This window comes from Orussus abietinus, unplaced genomic scaffold, assembly GCF_000612105.2.
Source record: "Orussus abietinus isolate OABI.00-Male unplaced genomic scaffold, Oabi_2.0 scaffold28, whole genome shotgun sequence".
Lineage (NCBI taxonomy): Eukaryota > Metazoa > Arthropoda > Insecta > Hymenoptera > Orussidae > Orussus > Orussus abietinus.
Window position 1 is genome coordinate 105,482 of NW_019394431.1, and position 17,224 is coordinate 122,705.

The 17,224-nt window shown below is 41.7% G+C and overlaps 2 protein-coding genes across 6 annotated transcripts; one reads left to right on the top strand and one right to left on the bottom strand.

Annotated features, from left to right (window-relative positions):
* Positions 1-14,624, bottom strand: LOC105701252 (serine/threonine-protein kinase 10). 5 transcript variants are annotated; one of them, XR_001104194.1, is made up of 14 exons: positions 13,774-14,210; positions 13,446-13,523; positions 12,024-12,773; positions 11,538-11,702; positions 11,165-11,363; positions 10,951-11,081; positions 10,474-10,797; positions 8,955-9,039; positions 8,711-8,868; positions 8,082-8,599; positions 7,351-7,901; positions 4,969-7,208; positions 2,966-4,500; positions 2,329-2,461 (listed from the first exon to the last, which is right to left on the bottom strand). XR_001104194.1 is itself a non-coding variant. In XM_012427839.2 (13 exons), the coding sequence occupies exons 2-13, from the start codon at positions 12,180-12,182 to the stop codon at positions 2,083-2,085; spliced, it is 4,734 nt and encodes a 1,577-aa protein (XP_012283262.1). In that variant the 5' UTR covers positions 12,183-12,773; positions 14,355-14,624; the 3' UTR covers positions 1-2,082. The 5 variants fall into 5 exon arrangements, 1 of the variants encoding a protein (XP_012283262.1); XM_012427839.2 differs by lacking the exons at positions 2,966-4,500; positions 13,446-13,523; positions 13,774-14,210 and adding exons at positions 1-2,134; positions 14,355-14,624 and having other exon boundaries at positions 2,310-2,461; XR_001104195.2 differs by lacking the exons at positions 13,446-13,523; positions 13,774-14,210 and adding an exon at positions 14,355-14,624 and having other exon boundaries at positions 8,955-9,033.
* A 962-nt stretch (positions 14,625-15,586) lies between these two features.
* LOC105701358 (NADH dehydrogenase [ubiquinone] 1 alpha subcomplex assembly factor 2) lies at positions 15,587-17,224 on the top strand. The gene is made up of 2 exons (XM_012428041.2): positions 15,587-15,828; positions 16,446-17,224. The coding sequence occupies exon 2, from the start codon at positions 16,477-16,479 to the stop codon at positions 16,936-16,938; it is 462 nt and encodes a 153-aa protein (XP_012283464.1). The 5' UTR covers positions 15,587-15,828; positions 16,446-16,476; the 3' UTR covers positions 16,939-17,224.

Here is a 17,224-nt window from a genome sequence, read left to right on the forward strand (position 1 = left end):
TTACCTTCAAGGACCCTTGTATTTTCTTTTACTACAAATATAATACCAGTCCCAGAAGTTAACATCCGCAATCATCGACCAGCATACCGACATTTTACCTGTTAAAAATTCCAAAATTATTATTTCATACACTATTGACAATCCGAGGAGGTGAATTATGCCCTAATAAGTATATTCCGTTTGGTATCATGTTTCCCTAACGATTCTTCCAAGCAAAAAAGCATGAAACACCACATCCGGATAAATGTGGGAAACCCCATCTTTTCCTTTACACCTCGTTAGAAACACGATAAGAATTCAAACGCGTCCAACAATTAGTTTCATTGTCGTATCATTTGAAACCTATTCTCATAACTTTTCCAATTCGAGGCTACAAAGAAGGCTGTCCAATGAAATTGCTTTCGGTGAACGAAAGGCATCCCTTAACGTGAAAGTAAGTAATATTCAGAGACTTCCAACGATTCGCATTTTCATATATATGCAGGTATATACACAAGATTGCTTATTAAATAGGAGTAATAACTAGACTTATCGGTAGACAACCCAATGCGAAATGAAATCGAGTGTACGCAAAATACTTTATACACAAGTATGTACCTTTACCTACGTCTCGCATAAGTCGACCACGCACTTTCGCTCTTCTCTACATCGGAAAAGAAGTTTCCATTGAGAAGTTTGCATTTAAAGTACCTCACAAAAATCTCAAGGGAATCGTAACAAAAGTAATACCACATACGATTTGGACATTTGGTGTTGATTTTTGATTCTTACTACGATCGTTGTCATTATTAAAATATATATGTGTATGTATATATATATATTTATATATTTATATAATTATATTTCTGTGGATATATATCCTTACTAAGTTCTCTCTGTATGTTTCGTTAATGCGTTGACGGGTTGACTTTTATCTGATATTGCCAAATTGAACATGGCGACTTCTGTCGAGACCACTAATCCCTAATTCAAGTGCACTATACTCGATTCGCGAGTAGCGGACCCATTCCGAGTCTACGCTAAGTTTTAACATTCATTACCGTTATTCGTGTCACACGTGATTAACGTTAATATTTTACAAAATGCCTCGGTGGCACATCTACTCGTAGGCTAGCACGAAATCGGAATCTACAGTTCTCACCGAGAAAAGGAAGAGAAATTGAAACAGCCCATAGACGTGTACATCCTCTCCGCGTATGACTTCTCAATCGCGCGTTGTCTTTCGAATTTTTCCTTACATGCATCATACGTGCGTACAGAACTCCAACGGGAACACTTGTATTCGGTAAATACCTCGACAGTGAATACAAAATTCGGAATGGACTGTAACTGATCTCCACAATAAATCGCTGAATAATCCATAGGATTTAGGCGTTGCGAAAGCTCCGCACATTATCTAGAAATTTATCTGGTAGCCAATCGCGCAATTTCGCAATTTGTATCTCTATCAAAGATTTCCACCGAATACAGTCTAATCCACGTCCGGCATTGGACTTCCAGCCTCGTGCTACAACATATCAACGAATCTGATATATTCAATCCCACTCGAATTGGTAATGAATTTCATTTTCACATATCATACAAGGCATATAAAAGAAATCAACGTGTTACGCGCTTTGCGTTATCTCGAACGCTGATCGGGCGGAATAAGTCACCTAAATCGACGTACGCGTTTTCGTATTAGAAGCTTCATAAAAAAAAAAGAAAGGAAAAGAAAGGAAAGACAATGCACTATGTACAAGTTCGGGTGCGTCATAGTAGGAAAAAAAAAAGAAGAAACATTGAAGGAGCCTGCCCGGGTTTCCATAGTAGCGTCTGTCATTGTTTAAGAACTACGGGTGAGATTATGCACCCCACTCGAACTCAATCGAAGTGACAATAATTAGTCTCAACCTGTGCCGTTTTTAGAGTATGTTACAGAAATTTGTCGAGTCTGCTAATAATCGCCTACCTATGGGGAACAACGTGCACTTATGCCACCCATCTCGGTGTACAACATGGAAGTCCAAAAGCAAGCCCCAACATTACGTTGAAATCCATCCATTCATTATTATGCGCACTAGTCGAGCCACGAAATGAAATTTACAATCGATGGTTGGGACGAATTACTGCGAACAGCTCTCTTGTCTCCTCGCTATACATACAAAGCACTAATTCACCATCGAGTCTATTCGTAAGAACAAGAAATTCCCTATTTCCTTGCAGGTGAACCTTTCCTTAGAAGTTCCTTTAATTCATGTACGACATGTTCCAGTCGCGGCAAGAAGCACCGTTCATCTTCACGATAAACATCGAAGAATAAGGATTACCCTTCGCTTACAGAAGACAACGAACTGCGTGTAGAACCTGCGGTGTGGTGTGTAAGGTCGGGAAGATCAGGTGGCAGACATAAAGGTATCGCACTTGGTCCGAAAATCGCCTCTTGCTCCTCCAGCTGCAAGGCGAATTGTTCTTCCAATCTCTGAAACACGAATCGTTATTGTATAAATACACCTGCTTACGTAAGTAAATACATCCTACCTGCATTAAAGAATTAATTTCAGAATTAGCTTGCCAAAACGTGCTAGATAGCCTATATGCATGTTCAATTAGCAAATTCAAATGACCAGTGTTTTCATTTCTTTCTTTTTTTTTATTTTGATGTTACTATCCAAATCATTGCATCAATACAATTGGCATTGCAGGTTGAAGTAATTGTCATAAAATTTGACGCTACGTGTTATTAAGAGACGATGCTTGAATAAAACAAGGAATTAATCCAGTTCTTCATTTAAGCAGGTAATTGATAAATTCTGAAAAATTATCTAGAAAGGTGATATCGCATTGCGTTTTTGCGAAAGTGTGCCTCTTTAAAAATGCAAACGTTTCGGATAAGATGTTCAAGTACTTCGGTCTGAAATTTCTATTGACATATTTATTTTTCCTGTTCGCACGTATTCCCAAATATAATCTTATTTCAACTAACCTTTTCAGCACCCTTCGGGTATCCAATTGTCAGATCTTTACGAACGACTCCCCTTAAGGTATTCGGAAGAGTAATCTCTTTGCAGGAAAATACGATCACGATTTACATAATACATAAACATGACGCCAGGGAAACCCAGAAAAGCTACACCGTGATACTTAATGTTTTTTTTTGCTTTCTACTTGCATCTACCGCATTTTTATCATTAACTAATGAACACGAGACGTGGAAGGTTATTAGATATTAAATTGGACACCGTGCGTTAATGGACCCGCCCTTTGTAGCGAATAACGCAGACGAAAATACGAAGCAAACGAATGTAGACGTGAATGTGACACAACACAGAAGCTCCGATTGTTATGAACAGATACTTGAAGTCCATTCGATGTCGTTAAAACACTTCCTGATAACTACGAATATTTAAATTGTGACAAGGGACTAGTAGGAAACAATCTTCTCTTAATGACTCACACCCTTACTTACAAATGAGAAAGAAGCTCGTCGATAACCCTGTATTCTGTATTAGTAAGTGGGATGGCATTTGTAACCACTTTGAAATTAATGACAGATGCAGAATCGCCATCCGGGAATTTGTACGACAAATGACTAAAGGAATACCCTAACGTTAGAAAGACAACGCAGGAGTACGGAGATTTCCAAAATGATCTCTTTCGATGAATGAACAACAATCTAAAGTGTACCCACAAGGACGGACGAACACAAAATGGTCACATTCGACAGAGATAACACCAGATTAGACGGTCCTCATTGAAGAATCTCAACTTCAGAACCATTATCACGCTAAGCACTACTGTAAATTAAATCGTCACCTCTGTCAAACATGACTCAGAAAGCTCATTTGAAAATACTTTTCGAAATCGATAACATTCTATACTCCAAGGAACATTTTAAATACAATTATTAATCTCAACGGATGAAAACACAAAGTATCTATGAGACATTACTTCTTGAAGGTCGCTACTGCTGGTCCAGACATCCATTTGTAAAATGCATTTCATTATCCCGGATATCGTTTGCTCTTTTTCTGTAGTATTTGTTGTCTTTACGTGCACTTTAAGATGTCGAAATTTATCAGAACTTTAACTTCGCACGTGAAAACACAAGTTTAAAGTGTATGTTCCTGTATGGAAACGACGTCGAAAACACGTTATACTTTCAATGGTATTTCGAATAGTACTTTCAAACATTGCCCAGCTTTGCCAATAAGACACGAAAGACTATCTACGAGGAGAATGAGGCACCAAGTCGGGTTTGGAATGGCTTCGAGGAAGAGTGCTGCTCAGCGAGCTCGTTTCGGAGCCTTCGAATTTTAGCGACACCCTCGGAATGCTAAATGGGGAAGGCGAGTTAGGAATGGATTTGGAGAGCCGAGGAGATTTCTTCCAGGCGGGAGGAGTCGAGATGACGGAAATGTCAAAAGTGGCGAATGAAGAACCACTTAGACGAGGGGGCAAATAGTCCCGGTAGCGGGCTTCCAACGCTTCCCTTTCGGTCGCCAGTTCTGCCTCTAGCTTCTACAACAAGTACATCAAAACTGGATTAAGTGCCGACGTTCATCCGGATCAACTGTACAAGTTCTCCACCGGAACCGAAGAATCTGCGACTCGCCACTCTTACGCGTTAAGAGGAATCAATGAAGTATTCCCAATTCGATTGCGTATCACTTGATAGTCCTGAGCGCAGATCTTCTTGATAATCATTTGGGAGAACGAGATCAACTTGCATAATAATGCTGCACGCTCGTCATTAACCCTCTATGAACCTATACGACTCAGGGAGAAAAGATACTGTTAATGCTACTGTAGAATTAAAATTAATTTCACTGAACATCAGGAATTAATGTACGAACTCTGTGTACAGCTATTCTGATTGTGTTCGTTACACAAACAAAGAATTAAGCCATAGAGGGTTAAAATCATGCATCAAGGATATTAAAAAGAAACCTTAAGTTGCGAACCAAATGGAAGATGTTTCTTTTTTACCTGCTTACGCGGCTTCAACTGTGCCTTCCATTCCTTGAGCTCCTTCGTGTAGGTTTCCTCCTGCGCTTTCAGCTTCATTGTCTCGTGCTCCATCAGCATCTTCCTCTTCTCGTTTTGAAGTTGCTCGAGCTCCTTGATAGTAGCGTCGCTCTGGGCCCGAACTTCTTCGAGCTGCCTCGCGTGTTTCAGCTCGAAACGCTGCTGCTCTGCCCTGTATCTCTTCTTCTCGTTCTCCTGGAACTTCTTCAGTTTCTCCCTTTCGGCGTCAGGGTCAGGAGCAAGAGCCGAAGCCATGGATATTCGCAAGGACTCCCTGAACATCATTTCGCGTGCCTTCATCTCGTTGCGAATTCTTTTAGGTAGATTCCTCCTTTCGACGGCTTGTCTCTTGATCAGCTCCTCTTCCTTCCTCTGATTCATCCTCTTCATTTGTTCGAGTTCCTTCTCGTGGCGGACAAGCATCTGATGCCGCTGCAAGAAGAAGGTATCCTTCAGCTGTTTCTTCAACAACTGTTGCCTCTCGTGTATCTGGCGTTCCTCCAATTCCCAAATCGCCGCTTCTCGCGCCCTCATCAGCTGCTGTTTCTGCTGTAAGAATTGTCGCTCCATCAACGCTATCTTCTCACGATGACTGTCGGATAGCCTTCTCAATGACGTTTCGTGACTTTCATTCAGCTTCTCCAAGAAAAGCTTCTCGCGTTCCTCGTGTTCAGCCTCCAGCTTCTCCTTTCGCATTTTGAACGCGCTCTTCCTCTTCTCCTTTGGCATCAGGTCAACTTCCTGTTTAAGTAATCTCAATTCCTGTTTCAAGCCTTCCCGGAATTGCTTCAACTCTCGTTCTTGTTCACTGCGTATCTTTTTCGACGCCAGTCTTAAATCAGCCTCCTGTTGTGTCTCGGCTCTCTCGATTTGCTGCCTTTGTTGTCTGGCAAGAGCTTCCAGATCAGTTTCAGCAGCTCGCTCCAAAATTTGCCTCTCATGTTCGAACCGTTTCTCCTGCTGGTCTTTATTGAACTGAGCCTTCTGCGAAAGGTCTTGGAATTGTTTCTGCTCCATCTTCTGCAGCATCTTCAATTCTCTGAGCTCCTGCTTTCGGAAGATTTGGTCGTCGTATACCTTCCCGTTCTCGTCATCTCCGTATATGACTTTCGACGTCGTAGTCGTTACGACCACTCCGTCGATTTCGAACTTCCTCGTCCTCTTCCTGGTTTTCTTCTTCAGATTCATCATCTGAATATCCTCTTTCGTTCTAGTTTGTCTAGGGATGTCCCTGTTATAATCAGGCTTTCTGCGTAGTACTATCTCGTCGTCCAGTTCGGACGACTGACGCGATTCCCTCCCCGTGAAGTGGTTCTCCTTATTAGAGCCGCGACTGTCTTGACTAATCGTCGTGGATATGGATTCGGCATCCGAACGGTCTATACTCTTGCTAGGTGTATGTGATCTAGTTGATCCAGAATCGCTGTGAGACCTGGACCCCTCAAAACTGTCAGGTGACACGCGTTTCTCTTTGAGATGCTTAGAGTCGACCTCCTTCTGTTTCGAGGTCTTCGCCGTCCTCTCGTCGTCGCGAGCCAAGGACACCCTTTCGCTTCGTATCTGACCATTCATTATTTTCAAGTTTCTATCGGCCAAGTCGTCGACGTCCGTCGCCTCCATAGTGGTTGCGGAGACTACCATGGCCGTTTTGCTGTCGTCTCCGCTGTCGCTCTTCGAGCTGGACCTCTCGGTAGAACTGAAATCGCTGTGTGACGATCCCGTCCTAACGATTGTACGCTTACTAACGATCGAGGAGTCCTTAACTTGCTCCTTGTCGTCACCTACGGTAACGACCGAGACGTGACTAGTATCCTGCAACTCGTCCACGATCGGACTGACTATGATCACCTCCGACTCGTCTAACTTCTTGCCGATTCTCTTCGGCGTGTCGGTGATAACGATAGGTTGCTCCTGAGGAGTGTACTCCAAGCTGTCCAAGCTCGGGAAGCCGTCGTCATCGGTGGAGCTCTCGTTTACTTGAGTCTTGTTAGTCTCGTTAGCAACTATAATCACTTCTGACGACGGTGATGGCCGATGAGGTGGTGGTGTAGCTGCTGCATCTACCAGTACCGGAGGATGCGTAGTAACAACGGTGACCTGACTTATGTTACTCGCGAGACTGTTCGATGGATCCGGAGAATCAGCTGTTATCCTCACAGTTGACGTATTTGGGCGAATGTCTTGTTCCGGTTGAGATTTACCTGAAATTATTATGGGACATTATAAAATTTACTTTAAATTATTATGGAATATTTAAGTAGAATATAAATACAGGTTATTAATTTCTGAATCGTCTGAATCCAAAGAAAATTTAGGATTTATGGTCATTTTCTAGAAACTCACCAGTAATGACAACTATGTTATCCCCGCTACCACTTCTGGACACACTTCTGCTTCTTAGAGGCGTTGAGGTAATGACGGAAACGTTTACAGTAGAATCCGTTCGTTCACTGCCTGTACTTCGATCGGGCGTGTCTTCACCTTCACCCTTTCTGCCCGCGGATTTTACAGCTGTATCTTTTCCCTCGAGGTCATCAGACAGGTTCTCCAGTGAATCATTCCTTGATGAACCTTCGCTTCGGCTTTTCGCGAGATTGCGATTCTTCGAAATACCAAAGTCCGTCTTGATATCTTCCGTTGAGCTCGCTTTCACGGGGCTTTTATCGAGAAGAATGGACGGAGTCGTGGCATCCGGCGTTTGTACGAACGTCTGCATGGATACATCGCTCGAACGCTTCGCCGATTCAATAGACATCCGCTTTTCTAACACTGCATTTAATTTCTCTTCTACGGACTTCCTTTTCTCCTCCAAGCTCTTGTTCATATGATGCTCCTCTTTTGGCAATTGCTTCTGAAACCTGAGCCCATCCTCCACTGACGACTTCTGCTCGAATCTGAAAATACAAGCATTTCTGCCGTTTGTTCCTTGTTCAGTGCAAGATTAATGTGACACAAAATAGTAGTAAATTTAGCCTATCATAGCGAAATTACATACATGAATTTAAAAGAAAACTAATTATGAAGTGCACATGCAACTTAACAAGCCTCACAATCTTTAAATAGAAGTAAAATACCTTCTCTTCTCCTCCAACGAACTCTGTTTCCCATACGCTGGCTTTTTCCACTCGTCGATGGAGTCCGACCTAACAGGAGCCGATTTTCGTTTTTCATCTAAACTCGCCTTTTTCTCCGTCAATAAGCTTTTCTTGTTGTCCACCGATTTCGGTCTGGATTCGACGTTTTTCGGTTCCGAAACACTTTTCTTTTTATCCTCGACCATCGGAGCCTTTATATGTTCCGAACCATCGATGCTAGGTCTCTTGTCAGCGGCTCTCTTTTGGTTCTCGTTACTTTTTCTCGGCTTATCTCCTTTTTCGTGGTTTTGCAATACCGGACCTTTGTCTGGTTTCTCATCAACAGGCCTTCGAATATTGGACGTTTCCACGGCGTTCGGTTTATCGGCAGTCTTTGGAATATTTTCTTTTTCATCACTCTTGCTATCCTGACGAGTCGCTGGTGGTGGAGGTGCTGGACCCTTTTCCCTAGAGGCTCTTCGTTCATTGGTCTCATTCGTCACGGGTGGTTTCGGTGCCTGAATCAACAAATATACATTGTCATTGCATATCTGATATTAAAAGCAGCTTGATTGTATGTAATAATAATATTAGTATCTTTGTTAAACCGCTGATGATCGAAACCATACCTGCTTCTTTTCTACAGACAGGGAAATGTTCTCTCTGGAGTCTGCTTTGCGGAGCTTCTTATTCCTTTCTTCCTTTTCGCCGTCCCGATTGATCTCCCGCTTGTTACTCTCTTCCCTCTTCGCAGACACCGGTGACACGACATTCTCCTTCTCCGCAACTGGAATATAAATTAAGGCACGTATTTAGAAAAATTGTGGACAAACGTGGCCATTCGATAACACTGAATGCCAAAAAAATACGCACTCTTAATGTCAGTGTCGCTGCGCATAGATGCGGAATCATCTCCGAGTTGGTCCAGCTCGAGGGGTAACTGCGACGTGCGCTGCTCCTGCCAATGCAGATATGATTAGATATTGCGGATCAACATTACACGCTCTATAAATTAACGAGTCAGGTCCGAGAAATAAACGAATTGGAGCTATAAGAAACTACGGCAGTAATACGACTGAACTGCAGAGGTAAACCGAGCAGAACACACTACATCTACATTTCTTTCTCCCCGAAGTCCAAAGTAGCTTATTGTTAAACTCGAAAATTACACTTGCAACGAGTTAACAGTCTCAAAAATCAGAAATAGTATGACATATCCTTCGAGCATAAAGGGCGTTAACCAAAACTGTGTTTGCATCCACACCTCATTTTATAGAACATATGCATAAATGCGATTACCAGAAAAGGCAAAAAGTGAGGAACTGCCTAAGCTACTGACCTGACAATCGCATGGGTGATGGGGCTGGCGAGGCCCGGGAGAGCCGCATGCACAGCCAAATTTTTAAATTACAACAGCACATTCGTATCTTTAATGATTTTAAACGGAGCATTGCATAATATAATCGCGACTTCCCGTCGAATTACTAAGAATTAAAATAAACACTGCCGCCCTTTAAATAAGCTAGATTTATGGTGTAAATTCTCTGTCAGGAAACATTGACTTTTTACTAAATACACGAATATTGCGAATTAGGCAAAAGCCGCCAAGATAATAAATTCTTTAACTGTTCTTATTAAAACGAAAAAGAAATTGTAAATGTCTAACTCCGAAGCAGCTTACCGATCCGTTGGTACTGTTCTCTGTGCTTTTTCGCCTTTTTGGCCTTCTACCACAGTGCAAGCGTGTAACAACGTATTTACATGTTAATCGAACGAATAGTACTAAGCATAATACTTCCATTTATCGAAATAATGTTCATGGCGTGCTGCTGTGATTGCTCAGTGATTCCGAATTGATACTGCATTGAATTTATAATGTGGTCCTATGTGTTTATTCTACTTCTTAGTAAAAAAAAAAACATCTTATTCAAAGAGTAATTGTCGAATCAAGAAACCCTTACGATGTCGAGGAAACATATGTTATGAATATTTTAAGAAGACTAATAAAGAGAGTAATCGAAACCTCAGTACCACGTTATAATTCATGTGTATTAAAACTAGATAATCGTTCGAGTGCTTTCCTTTTTAAATCAGACAGGAAATACCTTATGCAAAGCTTGATCAACGAGGTGTCTTAATACTTTCAAATGGAATAATAAGGTGCACCTAAATTATATTACAAGGTACCGAAAATAAAATTCGCAAGTACTTGTCCTAACAGAGTTTCGAATAGAGCTTCCAATCATGCAAAGTTAAAATCAATGAGTACCTTTATGCAACCTTATATTCAATTTTCAAATCGAAGAGGAATGGTATATTTCGTTGCAACTCTGCATTTCCAATTTTCTATTGGATGCAGGAAGAAGTGCAATAATTGAATGACTAGGCCTACCTCGGCTTCCTCATCAACCAGCTCTTCTTCGACAACATCAGCCTTGTACTCGAGCAGCAAATCCCTTATTGGTTTCGAATCCAAATCTCTATTTATAAACGCATGCTTCAATAACTCCTCAGCCGTGGGTCGAGCAGTAGGATCCTTCGTTAATGCCTTCGCTATAAAGTCATGAAAATCCTTACTCCATTTTCCGGGCTGGTCAAGTTTAGGAGGATCGCTTTTCTGAATTTTCAATAAGACACGCATTGGCGACATTTCGTGATTCGGCGGCTCCATTTGTGCAAACTCTATTAACGTTATACCAAGGGACCAAATATCCACCTGAAAAATAAACAAACTATTTAGTATCCTTTCGGAAATAATAGAAACATGGTTACGCAATATATACGCGTTTATTCAACAAATTTGAGGAGTCATCACTACACGTTAAACAGCGGACCATTGCACGAACGCGTCCTCAGAAATGTATCTTACTTTGAAGTCATATGGATTGTCTCTGAATGTTTCACACAAAACCACTTCCGGAGCCATCCAGTAGGGTGTACCAATAAAGGTATCGTGTTTTTGTAGAGTGTGCTTATTCTTCGCCGACACACCAAAGTCAGCTGAAAAATTAATGAAATAATAAATATTATGATTATCATAATTATCATGGCATATACGGTAATTGAATATATTGCAAACTTGCCTATTTTGACACCTCCAGCCATTGTAAGTAAAACATTGCCAGCCTTTAAATCCCTGTGAATGACTTTTGACTTATGTAAAAAGGTTAGACCTCTCGTCATATGCTGACAAACATATGCTATTTGAGGTTCTGTCAGTGGCTTCTCTAACTCAACCATTATGGAATCCAGAGCGCCTCCATCACAGTATTCAATTAACATCTGTACGTTAGAAAAATACATGAGTACTACTTTAAAATCTGAATAATGAAAATATGTAACAAAACATTTATAAAAAGGTCTACGTAAAATCAGACTTAATGGTCACAGTCAATATAGGATCAATATCCAATGGTTACCCTCAACCTTTGAGTTAAAGAAATACCAAGAACGCACCCATAATTTTCCATCGATAAAGTATGCTTCGTGCAGCTCAACAACATTTTCATGTTTACACTCCGAGAGGATGTCGATCTCGATCATAAAATCACTGAGATCGTCTTCTCCTTCCAAAGCACACATTTTTGCAGCAGCCAGCTGCTGAGTTTGTTTATGTTGTGCCTGAAATAGAAAGCAAAGGAAACCAATATTTTATCTTTTAAATTCATATTTCATTTGTAAGTGAAAATCAGTGTCTCAAGTGTGCTCAAGTATAATCAATTGAACAAACTATACCAAACTAACGATTTTATGGTCAACACGGTTACTCTTATCAGATTATGAAGCCATACATCGCGTATCTCCAGTATAACGCAATGCCTGATATTGATTATACTCTACGTACCATATCCCCTCTACCGTGTCTAAGATTATACTTCATAAATTTTTCATGACAATTTTGAAATCTCAAAGTAACATAAAACAGATCTACAGAACATTTACCTTGTATACTTTTCCAAATGCCCCATCGCCAAGCTCGCCTATCATTTCCCAAAATTCTTCTGGATCACAATCCATCTTGATGTTGTTGTACACTTTCTTCTTCTTTGCATCATTGCCACCAAAGTGGAATGCCTTCTTAAGATTCGATAAGAATGACATCTTTGCAGTCTTATATTCCACACCCGTATGAAATGCACACTACTTTACATAATTCTTAGTAACATAAGTCGTGCGATACTCCAAATAGTAATTGACACTCATTTGAGTAATATTAAAAGTGTACAAAAGTATAAATTTGGTTACTATCACGAGGAAAATGTTCATAAAAAGTGCACTCCAGAGATTACTTTAATATCTAATTGCCTGAACGAAGCTCATGTTACTTATTTTCTCCATTACCGAATTCATTAAGTTGGATTAATAGTTTTACATATCATCCGTTTAGTTTAATGCAAGCACACTTTATATTTACCACCCTCGTTACCGAGGCTTCCATTGTTTGCAATTTAAGTGAAGAGTTATTAATTAAATATATATTATTTTAAATAAACTGCATTGTTCAGATGATCCCCACTATCCTCCAGGGGACCGTGCTACATCTTTCCCGCATCTTGATCAACTTGTATCAGGTGTTTGTTAATTAACCGAAATGCCCATTTCGCTTAATCGTGCACAGATCCATGTGTTGTAAACAAAGCCCATTTCCATTGAATTTTTGTACTATTTCCGAGTCACTGATGCACGAAGATTCTGAAAAAGAAAGTCAACACAGGCCGAGTGTGAATACATCAAACGAGAATAATCACAATATTGTATCATAAAATCATTGAAGTTTTGAATAATTATTTGGCCATTATTTGCAAGTGCAACAATGTTATCAATAATTCATTTTGTAGTGAAGGAGAACCCTGTTTAACGGCAATTTAGCCAATGCAATACTTTAGAAATTCCAATGATAGAGAAAACTAGGGCATAGCTGGCAGAACAACATTCCAATAGGAGAGACTTTTGGCTTTAACAGTTGCCCGATCTTCCCTTTACAAACATAAATTGCATTATTTCAAGAAGAATTAATGAGTTAGATCAATATCTTCCATACAATTACTAAAGTACAGTACGCAACAAATACTTATACCTCCAGCTCGCCATTGACATAGCTCTCAGATCATATCAAACAAAATCACTATTACCATGGAAACAAATCCCATCATTTCCTAGATAAATCGAGCTCCCGTCAGTTGTGTTTACTAAAACCTGATTTATGATTAGGCCGAACCAATTTCACAATTTTAATAATCCATATCCATACACACTCCCACTGCAATAAAACCTAACGTGCCACGAACTTTGCTAGAAAGCAGAAGCATTCGATTACCCAAACTCGGTGTCCACAATAAGAAGAGCGATCCAAAGAAAAATCACCTTCAAAAATCCAAAGTCACAGATGATATCAAGTACCCCAAAATCATGCCAAAAGCCTGTGTCTATGACTGCATCCACCTAAAAAGACCCACGGCAATGATCTCATTTCCCTGAGAAAAGAAAGTTCACAGGCCATAAAATATTTACAGCCAATCCGGAGGAATCCACAGATCCCATGGAATGCCCCGTGAGCGGAGCTATGCTCGAGTGTACCCACGCGAAAAACCGTTTTGCTGTTTCATCGCTCGTAAAACGACGCGTAGACATGAATTTCTCGGAGGAAAGCGCGAAATCGGGACGTCTCCCCGAGAAATCTCTCTACCCGTACCTGCACAAGAGTCGCCTGAGAAAGCACAACGGACGAAGGTGACAGCGAGTGCGTCATAAGCATGCCAAAAAATCGGCAGCGTCCGCAACGGTCGTAGATCGCCTCAGAGGAGAAGAAGGAACCGACAGGTGCCGACGTGCGCCGACGTCTCGGGATGACACGATTTTGACAAGCGATCATCGCCCAAGGGCCTATGAACGGCCATCGGCGCACTTTCCCCGAGTCCCGGGTGCGCGACGTCCCCTCCCCACAAGCTGACGACCGAGCGAAGGCTCCGGGAAAATCGGAGAAAATCCGAGAAAACCAACGTGGGCCGTCGTCCCCTCGGACCGTCCGGCTGACCAATCGCGAGGACCCTTTGGATTGCCAGCTCGGCTCCGTCGGTCCCTGCCGTCGCAGGAACCCGTAGGGCCCTCGACGGCGCGCGCCCTGATTGGTCGACCCGCCCGAGGATGCTCTTCTCGCTGCCGAGCTTCCTCCCCGTCGACGTAGACAAGGGAGGCAAGGCTTTCTCGCTTTCCGCGCAACCGCTCGACGTGGACCCTCGGCCGACGTCACCGGACCGAAGATACGGTACTCACCTCTCGACCACGGCGACTCCTCGCGCGAAATCCGACGTCCTACGACCTTGGAATCAGCGATGCCCTCGCCGAGACGCGGACGACTCCTCGACGCGACGCGCGCGCGGAACTCGTCGGAGTCGATCGAGGCAGGACTCGCTCTCGATAAATCGGCTAAGTCAGCGTGTCCCGAGGTGGACGGCCATTTTCAGCGCACGCACGGCACACTCGAAACACCACGCCTGGAAGTGACGTAACGCGTCAGCGCTACCGAGCGCGACGCAGCATGGACGGGCACGGAGGCTGCGAACGCAGAGCCGCGAATGACCACCGGTCTACCTTCGCATCGTCGCGACCTTCGCGGGGCAAGGGAGGGGAGGGCACTCGAAAGACCCCTATACTTCCGCCACATCAGTGCGTCCTTCTCGCACTCATTGGCGAGCTGGGGGCGAAAAATCGCATGGTAACCCTAGGGGCGTAGTGGGGGAAAGCGCGCCGTAACGGCGGAATTGCGAACCAAAGCTAGTCTCGAAAGCCCGATTTATGGATAACAGAGCCTGCTCATCTCCGTGGATAATTTATACCTCCGTTTATGCTTTCCTCCTGTCCCTAGTTTATCCCTTTCTCTATTCTAATTTTCTCGAGGCCATACACGCTCGAATTTCAGCAGAGACGAGTTCAATTCTAATTCTTACTCGATCTTAATTCCGACTAACGAGGCTACATGCTACATCGGCCTGCAGCTCATACGCAGTACCTGCATTTCGGTATCCTTCTGGCATAATCTCCAAATTGCTCCTAATTAAAAAAAGGAAATCGATTAAAATAGGCATCGTGATTCAATTTCGCTATTATCTGAATTACCTCTCCTATGAATAACGAGAGCGGACTAAATATGTGTTCAAATTACGCGGACTTTTTCGTGCAACGCGCATGCGCCTTTCCTTAAAATCACAGAATAAGTTTAAATTTGGAGTTTTTTTTAGGATTGGCATAGAAGATGGAGCTAAGATAAGGGATGGATAAATACTCTCTATAAAATCCTCGCTGAGAATAATTAAATTAGGGCTACATTGAGATTAAAATGGACTCAAACTAGACTTGACTGTTGGTCTGTCTTTGAATCGTTACGCCTTTTGCGGCAGGCGGGGTGGGAGGCACTCGAGAGACCTCTGCATTTCCTCCGTATCGAAGCGTCCTTCTCGCACTCATTGGCGAGTTACATATGAAAAATCGCACGGTAATTTTAGGCGCTGAGTGGGGATGGTGCGCTATAATGACGTCTGCAACTATCAGCCGTTCCGGCAGGTGCCGGTGTTTCAGACACTCCGGAAAAGTCACGTTGTCTAATATTGCACCTGCTAACTAACGCAGTGCGTGAGTAGTATTTAACAGGGTATTAGGAAGGTTACTTATTGGCACATTCAGGCACATTGGATGACCACGAATACATAGACCGCGTGGATTAGCAAGGACTCCAATGAACTCTTGGAAGGTAGGGTCCCCGACTGTGTTTATTGAGTTACACAATTGATTTTCTCGAATTTCAACACCAGGAAGCCGCATGTGCAGTAATCCAATTGCACAACTCGAAGATCACTTGCCTATACGATAGTTGTGACGCTTCTCGTTCGATTTATAAATGTGACCTGGTCGTCATTGACGTGACGTAGAAAAATTAGTAACATGTTTAAACCATGTGCGACCTTGAATTAGCTACTTTCACGTGGTGCATTTGCTCTGCCTGTATGCATGGATTTAATGTTACCTCTAGGTGGTTCAACGAAAGGGTCAACTGACGTGAACTCTTGCGAGAAAAATACGTTTTATTTTTCCCCTGTGAAAAGAATAACTAATTATTATTTTTTACATAGCTGAGCTGATATAAATATCATTTGTAAGATTTACCGACGGTTTTCATTGAAAGATGATTAAGTGAATGCTAGATGGCGCACTTCGCTCATGATTAGGCGGCCTAACCTTATTTGAAAAGTTTGAACATTTTTATTTTTATATTTTCTGTCCGCCTGTGCTTCGTGTAAATGGATGTATCTAAAAATATAATTTATGTACAAAAAGAAGACATAACAGAAGGATAATTATTTTTTTCAGTTATAATTACCAAAGCCTATGTGGTACAGAAATGGCTGGTAGGGAACGTGGAGTGTTTCGACTTATATTCAGAGATTTTTTCAATTCACTGAAGACACTTTATTCACCACGTACGAACAAGTTAGTGGGGGAAGACTTCCTAGGAACAAAATATTATGAACAAACTGTTAAAAAAGGAGGTGGGAGAAAGAAGCCTGCTCGATCTTTTGTAACAGAAACGGAAGACGATTTTGATCAAGAAATACCAGCAGAATGGGAAGCATGGCTGCGACACCGCAGAGCGGAACCTCCTACCGAGGAGGAAGTTCTTGCAAATTATAAGCTTAGTTTGACAAAGAAGAAAAATGCAGTCTTATTAGAAAAACAATATGAAAGTATGAAAACCGATAGCGAACCAGTAAAGAAATCAGATCCAAGAGTATCACCACAAGGTTTTCCAATGTATGACGATTATAAAATGAGTAAAGATGGTTATATACCCAGAAAAAAATAATGGTCCATAAAAAGAAATACAGAAGTTGTATGTAGTTTACTTTAATGTTTTACTTTAGTAAATAGTATATGCATGAAATAAATAACTTATAAATGTACAGAAACATAGAATACTATAAAAACACTGCTATGTACAGATAAAACGATATAATGATTCAATAACATCAGCATTATATTATCTTATTTTATTAAAAAGTATACAAATTCCCACATTCTAAAGCACAAAATGTACTGAATGTACCTAATAGCAATAAAATGAAATGTCATAATTCTCATTCACAAATCTA